We start from the raw sequence: 12,443 nt of genomic DNA on the forward strand, positions 1-12,443 counted from the left end.
GAACATGCTGTCAGGCACATGGAAAATAAATTCCCAGAAAGAAGACCTTAGCTGGCACAGACTCCCTCCTGCCATGTAGAGTTTGGGTGTTGTGAGTAGTGTGTTGATCACGACCATCTTTGCTCTCCATTTTATTCCTGGAGAAATAATCTTATGACTAAGGTTGCTGTTTATCTCTTCTGGGCTCGGTAAGATGGGGCAGGGCACTGATAGATCACACATAGCCAGAAGGCACTACAAATGTTAAGCTTATTATTCATCAATAGAGAGTCTCTTTTCCTAAACTCTCTCTAGCACCACTCACTACCTCCCATATTGTAATTTATTTATATCATGGTTTTGGATATTGGGTGTTTCCTTCGGTCCAAATATAGACCATTCATCTTTGATAGGTAGAATGTGGGGCTAATGGGACCACAGTTTTTTCTCAGATATACACTGAATCCTGGTCAGCCTGTGTGCAAATCTCTACAATTGAATATGTCACCCCTTCTAACCACTGCTGTAATCTAGAGTGCTCAGCATGTTCCACCAGTTTCCAAGGAACCCACTAAATGCCATCCTTTATGTATAAACTAAAAATCATATTTTTTCCACCAGATAAGAGGAAAGCCCGAAGAGAAGTATTGATGTTACTCCAGGTTGGTAGATGAAGATAACTTTAAACAGAGATAAGCCACTTGAGAATCTGGGATGTTTAAGCTTTAGTGCAACTGGCGTGAATTTTCACTTAGAAAAGGGGAGATCTCCAGGACATGAGTATCCCCTTCACCCACCCGCCCCAGACCTCTATGGCCATTATGTAAGAAGATGCACAGCTATCAGATGTCTGAAGAATCTGCAGTTCACACACCCTCTGCAAGCACAGAATGTCCATCCTCTCTCATAGTGCAGTCTGGGTCATTCGGCCAACTGGGCTTCAAGCACTTGTCATCACTTCTTCCCTTGCTGGGACCTCCCAGCTTCATCCTCCTCTCTGGGACAGAAACTAGAAAAACTCCTCACCAACCTCCCCATCACCTTTGACCTTTAAAAACACAACTTTGGCACCCCTTTCTTGGAAGGGGGTAAGAAAAGGAGATTCTACTCGGATAACTTTATCTCTAATATCATCATCCTTCCCCGATGTATTCTGCCTATGACTGATTTCTGTCTTTAAAATCATAAAATGTCAGGCACTTAGAGACAGTCTGTTCTTACCACTTTGCTTTATGAATGAAGAAACTGAGGCTGGAAGCCTGGGTGTGGGGAAGTGAGAGTTACTTGTCCTGATCCTCACAGGTAGAAGATGGAAGCAGAACCTGGCCTAAACCGAAGTGTCCTCTTTCCGTTGTTCCAAGTTGCCTTTGACTTTGTGTCCTCATAGTATTTACATATCTATTTATTTTGGCGTATTACAGTATTCTTGCATCCTTTTAAAATAACTTTTGTTTTTTTCCCCTTTCATCCAAATTTTACTATCAGCTCATTACGCTGATAGTGTAATGAGCAAAATGTTCAACAAGAATTGCTATGAGATGCAGCAGCCCCCAGCTCACCCCTGTCCCATTCTTTTTCCTCAAGACCACACGTGTAAACTCTTTATGCCTGGTTATTTTGATATCTCTGAATAACATGCTTGCATCATTACTTCCTGAATGTTGATGTAGCTTCTATCTGTCCAATTCTTGGTACGGAAGGTGAGGATTAAAGTCTTCCATCACCCCCACGCCCCACATCACCCATGTAAACTATTTTTGCACATGGTCTTTGGAATGTTAACATTTAAAAAATAAAGGTTATGTTTCCTCATTTTATTACCGACACTTGAAAAGCAGAAATTGTAATAATCTAAGTTTTGAGCTAAGGTAGAAATAGGAATTTTATTGTATGCTGTGTCTTTTTTTTTTTTTCTTTAGTATTTGGAAAGCAGTCTTTCATAAGCTGGAGAATGAGTGTCATTTCCACAGCATTTTCTTCTAGCAGCATTTACTTCCCCTTGGCAACACGTCTTTTTCTAATTTAGGAGTGTTTCTCAACGTGTCAGTCTTGTTCTCCCAGATATCCGTGGCGTGGCTCATTGTATTCTCTGAGGAGAACATGAGCATCCCTGGAGGATGCTGCATGAGACATGTTGTACCCTCCCCGGGCTGTCAAAGACACAGAGAATTAGTTTGCTTTGTTTCCCAACCTTTGGTTTTACAACATGAGACATACTACTATTTTATAATGTCTTATTTCATATAAACCTTATATTTTAAAAAATGTATCACTGTTTGGGTACACATGCAACAGGACTTTAAGGTAGAGGTAGGCTTTAAAACACATGGAGGTGCCCATGAGCAGTGTTTGATCACACTGCTCAGAAGGTATACTGCTGCCCCACGCTCCTCCCAGGGCAGGACTGATGGTTACTGATGACCTCTCTGTAAAACTACAACCCTTTTTCTTTTTCCTGATTTCAGGTAGATGCACTGAGATTACGACTAGAAGAGAAAGAATCTTTTCTCAATAAAAAAACAAAACAGCTGCAGGACCTCACAGAAGAGAAGGGGACACTGGCTGGAGAGATTCGAGACATGAAGGATATGTTAGAAGTGAAGGAAAGGAAAATCAATGTTCTTCAGAAAAAGGTGAGTAGCTGACATAAGCCCTTCATGTTGAGAATTGATATCATCCATGTTTTGTCATTTCAGAGAAACTTTTGAGCATGTGGAAAAGAAGAAATTATTGTTGGAAGAATTTTAGATTAGGGAGTATAAACTTTAAATTTACTGGTATTTAACTTACTGGTGGTTGTACTATGTCATTTTTAGCATGACCTGTTGAATTTTCCATTTGATTACCTGGAAACTAAATAGTGATGATTTTTTTTTTCATTTACCATCTTAAACATAGAGATAATTGTACAAATTTAGATATAAAAGTAAAATTTATAGTTAATTTTTCCTTTTTCCTTACTGAGAATTGAGTAATGTGTTTTGTGGGTCTTAAAGGTATTTTAGATGCATTTTGTATTTACATAAACTTTAGTAGCTCTTATCCTGTCAAACCCATACAGATTTTAGTGCAGGAGGGGTAATGTTTACACCCATTACTTAATTGGAATCAGTGAGAGAATGTATAAGAAGTTCTAATACAGTGACTTAACCCAGAAGATGCTTGACCTGGTTAGGGCTCTACTTTCTTTCCTTCCTTCAGCAGTTCATTTTCTCCATTGTAGGGGAATGAGATTTGGGGACAGCACACAGATTTTTTTTTTTTTTTTTAAGAATTCTTATTTGCTACTGTGTACAATTTTGGTGGGACCATAGGGTCCCTTGCCTTCCCTAAGGAAAAGTGTAGGCAAAAAGAGAAACCAACACCTGCTCTTTGAATAAAAAGAAGCTGTTGGGAAACACAGGGGTCTCAGATTAACAAGCAGGTAGCATGGAAACTGGGCAGGAACCAGTGGGGGGAAGCACGAGCTGGCTGGCCAGGACACTGCCGTAGACAGGCATGTTGCCGGGCACCAGTGCTGCAGCTGCAGGCAAATGGAATCTAACCGGCCCTCCTCTTGGTGTCATTTGCCACCATCACCTCTCACCTTGTTTATATTGACAGCATCCTACCTGTTTTTCCTGCTTCAACTCTTACCTTTACTACAGGCTGTTCTTAACACAAGCTGGAGTAATTCTTTTAAAACATAATATAATTCTTATCACACTCTGACCAAACCTCTCCAGTCACAGCCAGGTACCTAATTTGTGGGGCCCAGTGCAAAATGAAAACGTGGGACCCCTTGCTCAGACTTTATTGAGAATTTCAGGATGGTAAAGCAAAGCATTAAACCAAGCATGGGGCTCTTCTGAGTATGGGGCCCTGTGACCCTACACAGGTTGCACGCCCATGAAGCCGTGTCCCCATCCTCAGTGGCTTCCATCCTCACAGGATATTGGTGGTCTGATAGATCATATTATTAATTCATTTCTGTTAAGATTTTACAGACAAGGCCCTGGTCACCATTACAGCTCCAGTTAATTGATACAGGTGATTAGAAGAGGGCTGGGAAGAGACGACTGAGGACGCTTTGAATCAAAGGACTGTCTAGGGCAGGTGGGACTAACAGAGAAATAGTTACAGTGGCAGTTCTTGGAGCATATACTGAGGATTCAAAAGAAGACTTTTCATTTAGAATCACCACCAGCAAATGATACCAAAAGCTGGCATTTATTGAACTTAACTTATGTTGAACACTGTATGCTAGATACTCTGCTATGGTTATTACGTGCACTATTTACTTACTTTTGACCATATAGCCCTGTGAGGCAAGCACAGTTATTAACCCCAGCGATGCTGAGGCTTATGGTAGGCTTACCCAAGGTCAAACAACCTAGATACAAGTTTATGTCTTTGGGAGTATAGAATAAAATGATTATTGCAAATTAAGAGAATAAGCCTCCTTTTCCTTTGGCCCTCAAGTTTATGATGACACCAGGTGCAAGAGCAAATCAAGTAAGAACATCACAATTGCACAACCAGGAGTTGAGACTAAGCTCTCTCGTTCTTTCTTTTTTTTTTAAATTGAAGTATAGTTGATTTACAATGTTGTGCCAATCTCTGCTGTACAGCAAAGTTACTCAGTTATACACACAGAGACATTCTTTTTTTAAATATTCTTTTCCATTATGGTTTATCCCAGGAGATTGTGCTATACAGTAGGACCTTTTTGTTTATCCAGTCTAAGCTCCTTCATTCTTGAGGAATAAATGGCAACAATTTTCTCAGTAAAGATTTTGGGACGGCACTTTCTTTTTATCTTTTTTCTTTTTTAAAAAAAATATTTATTTATTTATTTGGTTGCTCCAGGTCTTAGTTGCAGCAGGCAGGCTCCTTAGTTGTGGCTTCAGGGCTCCTTAATTGAGACACATGAGCTCCTTAGTTGTGGCATGTGAACTCTTAGTTGCAGCATGCATGTGGGATCTAGTTCCTTGACCAGGGATTAAACCCAGGTCCCCCTGCATTGGGAGAGCAGAGTCTTATCCACTGCGCCACCAGGGAAGTCCCTGGGAAGTCCTTTCAATGCAGAAGTGACAGTTGACCACTTTTGCTGATGTGAGTATTTTGCAAAATTTTAAACTTTCCTTCACAGCCAGATTCAAAGGTTTGGGAATCAGTTTGGGAATTCTAGAACAAAGCCAGTTGTGTATTATGGCTCCCTTGAGCAACAGGATCACGATCCCACTTATTTAAGCCATGCTGATAATGGATTTGGGAATATTTCATGTATATTTGGAGAGGTTGTTTAGCTTCAAGTTTTTTTTTTCACTGAGTGTTTACCAATACATTTGGCGGAGGATATAAAACCACTGGCAACATAGTGATGGGGCAGGAGTGCTATTATACCTGCAGTGTGGAAGAGAAATAATTCCTAAAGAAGTGATGCACACAATTCAGAAACTACTACTTCAGAATGTGGAAATAATACAGAAGCTGACGGGCTAATGAAACACTGTCTATGGGACTGGGGACTCCTTAGAGTTTTGACCACATTCAGCATAATTGGCTGTTTTAGGGCAGGCCTGGACTGGGACAGCATAAGCTTTGGACTAGGGTGTGTTGGCATGGAAGAATAATAAACTCATGTCAATGCCAGAGGTGCAGTGTTACTTAATATTTCTTTCTTGTAGACTCTGGCAACCAGCACTGTGTTTTGATGCCAGCAGAACTGGGTATGCTCCTTCCCTAACCATGTTTAACCTGGCCAAGCTAGGCTTGCACCTCATATCTGTCAGCTTTGCCTTCAGAGCCTTGGGTCTCAGAAGTCTTGTGTACTCCATAAGCCATGTGCACAGGTCACATGTCTGGGCAGCAGACACGGGCATAATGCTCTAAGCATTTTGTTACTTGAGGAAGGAAGTGAAATTGAATAAACAGAGAATCCCAGGTGGCATAATATCTCTGATCAAACTTGTGTAGGAAAACAAAAGTCATCGAGAATGGATTTGGTCCTACTACCATGTTTCTGGCTCTACTCCATAATTCCAAGAAATGGAATTCTTTTAGTAGGGGTCAAAAAGGTGCATGTATGAAGATTGTATAGTGGATTATCCCTGTGTGGCTATGATACTGAAGTCAGAGAAGCAGCACAGTTTTCATGCTACAGCCGTAGCATTCTGTTCCCATACCTGAATTCAAGCTTCCACTGATGAAGTGCTACCTGACTATTGAGTTTTTGTAGTAAATGTCATAAAACCTTGATGACATTGTACATTTGGAAAGTGTATAATGCCTAGGATTTTAGAACATGGTAGCATTATTTGAACCAGATCAAATTCAGACTGTTATGTAGCTCATAGATTCTTGCAGCATAAACTTACTACCCAAGAAATTTTTTTTAAAGCCATTAAATTGGACAAAAATTCTATCTCCATTTTCATTCTAGGTCTCAGTCCCACAAGCAATGTGAATTTCTAGAGCAGAGGTACTTTATTTATTAGGGGTAGAAAAACAGATGGTGATTTCTCTGTACGCCAAGTTCACTAGCTGCCTACTGAGCTTCATAGATTGCCCCGTGGGTTGGAAAGGGCAGGGAGAGGGGAGTGTAGTTGGCTCCTGGGAATGGTATATATGGACCTGCCCCTTTAGCAGTTTTATTCTACCCATTTGGAGGTATGATGGTGAAAATTCTGAGTGACAGTAGAGGAAAGAATGCTACAGGAGTGTGGTTATTAGCATACTGGATTGCTTCATGAAGTTTATATTAAAAAATTAAATTTGAGAAGATGGCTAGGGAACGTAGAGATTTCCACGTGAGTGTAAAATTGACGTAAGGTATGGAGGACTTTTTGACTCAATTGATCTCTTTCTCAGTGTTAAACATCCAGTTGGACTTTTATATTTATTATTGGCAAACCTCCTAATTTTTTAAACATGTGAAAAATCATATTCATTTTGCATTTACTAGTATTTCCTACGTGTCAGTCAGTCACTACTGTAGGCCCTGGAGGTTTAAAGAGAAATAAGACATTCTCCAGACCTCAAGAAGCTGACAGTCTGGTTGGGAAGGTAGACTTGTATAATGTGGCATGTTACCAGAAACAAACCACTTGATGGATGTAAAGAGCAGAAGCGAATTCTGGCTACCTTAAGCAAAAGGAAATTTACTGCAGGAATATCCAGAGCTCCAGTATCTGGCTGGTAGAACCAGATTAGGGATGATCAAGAACCAGGACAGCTCTAGGAGACCAAGAGAAAGCAGACAGTGCCCTGACCTTGTAACCCGGAGTGTCTGGTCAAGTGTCTTCTCTGCTGATGGCTGCCCTCACCCCTCTCCCGCTCCCCCGCCCCACACCCTTACATCATGCTGTTGGTCAAGATTCAGAGTCCTGGGACAGAGCTCCAAAGTTCACACAAATGCCTCTTATTAGCAGGATCTAACCAGACCCTACCTAAAAGGAATCTGGGAAATGTGGTTCCAAGCTTTACATCTGAGCTTTCCACTCAGTTCTTGTGTCACTTAGGGAAGTCTTTGCTGACACTGCAGGCTGGGAGAGGTTTTACACTCTTAGATAACCATTTCTTGGCTCACTTTGAAGTTATGCACCCCGCTAATGAATGTTGGCTTCCTTCCAGGGCTAAGCTCCTTGAGTGCCCCAGCCGTCATCATTATCAAGATACCTCCAGCTCCTTGCAAAATTCTTGGCAGGTGATGGTCCTCAGTCAGTATGCATTTGATGAATAAATTATGTCAGTAAATTCTGAATGAATGAGAACTTGGGAGAAGAGAAATCACTTTGAGATCCACTCCTGGCCCAAGAATATTGTTTGCTGTGAGAAGAGTCATTTGCCCCAGTGAAATGTCAGACCCACTTGTTGTTCCCAGAACAGTGTGTTCTGTGTAGGCTGCAAGATGGAACCACCCTATGAGTAATAAAGCACAGATAAGGAAATGATTATTGCTGCACCTGCATCTAACACCTCCAGCCTCTGTTCCATTACCCTGGGAAGGTAAAAATGGATGAAACCTTGAGTAAGGGAGCTTAGCCACTCTTCTTTAGTTTTCCCTTTTAATAAAAAGAAAATGGGGCATTTATAGAAAATACTGTTTTGTTCCCCAAAGAGAATGCTTCTTCCTCCAGTTCTCACTTCTAACTTACTGGATTGTTAGAGTCATGGCATTTTATGAGAGTGATACAATGAAATTGCTGATTATCCATGGTAATTTCCAATTATGACCATGCAAATGATAATTTTTATAACAAAAGGATAATCTACTATTGATTGAATCCTTACTATATACCAGAGACTGTGCTAAGGGCTTTGCATTCTTAGGTCGAGTCCTTATAACAAACCTAACGGCATGTAGGTACAATCATAATCGCTATTTTTAAAATGGGAGACTGTGGTTTGGAGAGTGACTTGCCCAGAGTCCCATGGCAGGGAGGTGATAGAGCTATTCTTAACCACCACACTATTCTGGTGTTTTTCTATTTATGGTTCTGCTTCCCTCATGAGACAAGTGGGATCATTAACTTTTAGGGATTAGCTAAACTATAGTCTAAGCAATTTACCTGAGATCGATACGCAAGGATGCCTGTTTTTAATACCAAACTGGCAGAGATGCAGCTACTAAATAATGTGATGAAAAATAGGAAAACAGTTAAATTAAAAAGTACGACATCAGATCTGGATTTTTAAAAGTTTATGTTAGTCTGTATTTAGAAAAAAGAAAGATTGTGGTGACCTTCAGTTTATGTTTATATTTTCCTCCATGAGATTCTTCACGTACCATTCTAAGCCATTGGACTGTTTTGCAGCTTCCTTTTCAAAGGATTGCACCATTTTTGCTCTCTTAGTAGTTTCATTTTGTTTTGGTTGTTGGCTTTAAGGACTGAGACCTCAAAAGATGATTTGAGACGTCTGAGCATCTTTCCTAGACTAGTGGCAGATGAACTCATGATTCAGTAGACTCCTCCCTTAGTCCGAGAGGAAGTGGTCTGGGAAGCCATTCCATTTTGCAGGGAGCTGTTCACCCAAGGTCAGACCTCCGTGTAGTCAAGCTCACTCTACATCTGAAGCCAAGAACTGGGCTGGCACTCAGGGGTGGAGCCACAACCGAGGTGGCTGTGAGTCTCAGGCAGTGGTTCTCAACTGGGGTACACTTTACAAGCCCCAACCTCCCGAGGAACAGTTGGCAATGTCTGGAGGTAGTTTTGGTTGCCACAGCTGGAGGACTGCTGCAGGCGTCTGGTGGGTAGAGTCCAGGGGTGCTGCTAAACATCCTCCAATGCACAAGAGACAGCCCCTTGGCCTCTGCCGAAACAAATTACTATCCAGACCTAACCCTGGTCTATTGGGGTCCTTTTCTTCCTGTGTATGGACCACCCTTCTCATCTTGGATCTCTCTGCTCCCTGCCTTGAGATAGTATTCCTTAAAGTGATTTTTACTTAGTATAACAGACATTTCTCTGTAACATTTTTAGCTACGCCTTTTTTCTGGCATGATTATAGGCAGTTTACAGAGGTAAACATCTTGGGTGGGTGGGTGGGTGTGTGTATGATTGAACTATTAATATTACTTTCTCTTTTATAATTTTCACATATGTTAATCTATAAAGAGTATGTATATAGCACTCTTGAAGTATTAAAATTTTTAGAATTATTAAAACTGATCTGACTATACTGATCAAATCAACCAACTTGGAGAGGGGTGGTGGTCAAACTTCAGTATAGAGAATATATGATAGAAATAAAACATCTGATTTAGACAGAATAGAGATGAGTCACCTATCAGTTATCACCCAGTTTAAATTTTTTAGCTAAATGCCAGCATTTCAGTCATCTGGAAAATACCTTTAAGACTAATTTTTTTTTTTCTGACAAAAAATGCACTTTATTTTAGCAGCCATTTGGGTTGAAAATATGATTTCTATAGTCACATTTAATGCATTTTTCATATGTTTTGTCTAGGCATTTGGGATAAGGTAACATCATTTGTTCATGTTGACTGATCGTAGGTTAACCTACGTTGCTTAAATATTTGCAACTAAAAAATGTATTGTCTAGGTTAGCGTTTGTGATTTGCCCGTTTTCTTTTGAAACTGCCTTCTTCAGTAGAAAATATTGGAAAAAGCTAACTTATTATATTATAGTATAATAAATTCTCTGTGTGTATTCTATGTTTGTAAGGTAGCAGTATGTCATTGGGTCTAAGCAAAAGCATCTTTACTCTGGCATCATTTAATACATTGTGTCTTTATTATGGCATGTGGTTGATGTCAAGGGTCCTAGGGCAAATTAAATTCCACAGGACAAACAATCCAGCATTCATGGATGCTACTCTTATCTGGAATTATTTGCCCAATGTTAGCAATGGCCTAGGGAAGAAACAGCTTGATTTTAACCAGTTGATCCTACTGATCATTTTGCCCCAATGAAGTGATATTTCAAAGGTCACTTTGTGTCTCTTGAGTAGAGATTGTGGCTTCCTTGGTAAGCCTTAGCTTCTTTGATAAGCAATGAATTCACCAGCCTCCTCCATTGTGTAATTGCTTTTTTCCTAAGGGATTTGAGGTTGCCTTTCTCTTAGAGATGACACTGATGAAATGACATTTTATTATCAAAAGAACCAAAGCTAAAAAATTTACCTTCTGATGGAGCAATTAAAGAGATTTAGGAAGCCTGCTCATTTATTCATGCATTCAGTCAGCATCTATAGGCACTGTACTCAATTAGCTGCATCTTTCTACCCCCTCACTCTATTGAACCCAACTGAATATTATTTGACTTTAAAAGACATGTTAAAATGGGTATGCTGATAAAGCATGGGCAGTCCGGAAGACAGAAAGATATGAGAGAACATAAATCTGGAAGAGACTTGATGAACCCTCCTAGTCCAACCTTTTTATTTTCCCACTCGGGACACAGAGGTTCTCAGAGATGAAGTGACTTGTTTAGGGTCAAAGAACTAATTAGTGACAGAGCCTGGGCTCTGATACACTTTTCCTTTTTCTTCTCTCCATTCCCCTGTAATAGCTGAGGCCTGGGGCATCATTGCCCTATTCTGGCCAGTTTGCCTTCCCTTCCTTCCTACCATTCAGTCATCCAGCAATACATATTCAGCATCTGTAATGGTCTGGATGCTCTGCAGGCACTGGGGGATACAGAGGCTATTGGAGAAGGTATAGTTTCTGTCCTTTGGGAGCTCACACTCATGGAAAAGAACACTGAACAGGCAATTGCAGGGCAAAGTGTGATATGTGCTATGCCAGCCAGGTACATGGTGCATGTAGGAGGGCCACCTCACCTATTGTGGGGAATAGGATGGTCAAGGAGGACTTCTGGAAAAGTTGATGACTAAACCGGGATCTGAGGGAGTAGGAAGTGTTGTCCAGTCAAAGTGGCAAAGATAGTATTTGCAGAGGTTTGGCTGGAAGAGGCAGCACAGTGCATTTGGTGGAATTAGAAGTAATTTAAAATAGATGGACCACACTCCCCTGCCCCATTTAGGAAACAAATTTCAGAGAAGTTTTTCTATTCTTTATGTCTTCTAGAAATCAAATATATTTTATAATTAGCTTCGAGAGTCATTTTGGCTTCCATATTATGAATGTTCTCTTCCAATCCCTTATGACTTGCTAGTGGCAATAGTGATTATCTGTGTTATTTCAAAATGCAGTTCAGGGCCAGATTGTACTGAGAACTGATTCTTATTCAATGAGAGAGCTGATCCTGAGCCAGGGGAGGCAAATTCTCTTTTAAATAAATATTTGCTTCTGGGTTAAGACCTTATATTCTGTACTCAATTTCAGCATGATGGATTTTTAAAAAGTTTGTTTGTAATTACCTGCAAAACCCCTGAAGATTTAAAATAAAAATGCCCAGAGTGCCCTGACTGTGGCTGCTACCCTAATGGGTACAGGCATCTTGACACATTTGTCAGTCTCAGCTGCCAGCTCTTGTTGTTTTGTGGTATGGAATTAGAGGTGTTTGAGCTTTTACAGATTTCAGTCTGGAGATGGTTCCATTTTTCCTCCCACATACTCCCCAAGCCATTTAATTTAAATCAACCTTAGGTATGTGGGAAGGAACATTTTCTGTCTGTCTTTTTTACTTATCCTGTGTTTGACAATGGATTCTACCTTGCTGTGAAGAGTTTACACATATCTATATTAGCATTTATCATGTTATATTGTACAGAGAAGTCCATAATTCAAAACTTTTATAATATGTATCTTAAGTTTCCCATAAGGCTAAATGTAAATTAGAAGTGATGCATTCTTGGGGCACATAACTCCACAGTTATTGTGGGAAAGGGGCACCTTAATATTGTTCTGATATTGCAGTCTTGTTGCCATTTTTTTCCCCTTTATCCTTACTTGATTATACTATACCTTTTGCAAACTAAAAGATATAACTGCTTTAAACAGACTGTTTTCCCAGAAGTTGAATTCTAAACTAATGGCACAGGGTATATGGCAGTT

The 12,443-nt window shown here is 40.2% G+C and overlaps 1 protein-coding gene across 11 annotated transcripts in view; it reads left to right on the forward strand.

Moving 5' to 3' along the window:
- Nucleotides 1–12,443, forward strand: part of ERC2 (ELKS/RAB6-interacting/CAST family member 2) — a 973,185-nt gene that overhangs the window by 365,123 nt on the left and 595,619 nt on the right. For all 11 annotated transcript variants that reach the window (XM_068559352.1, XM_068559351.1, XM_068559353.1 and 8 more), the window contains one exon: nt 2,445–2,612. In XM_068559352.1, the coding sequence (XP_068415453.1) occupies nt 2,445–2,612 (168 nt within the window). The remainder of the gene's footprint in view (nt 1–2,444; nt 2,613–12,443) is intronic.

Source organism: Eschrichtius robustus, chromosome 12 (genome assembly GCF_028021215.1).
Source record: "Eschrichtius robustus isolate mEscRob2 chromosome 12, mEscRob2.pri, whole genome shotgun sequence".
In the NCBI taxonomy this organism is placed as follows: Eukaryota; Metazoa; Chordata; class Mammalia; order Artiodactyla; family Eschrichtiidae; genus Eschrichtius; species Eschrichtius robustus.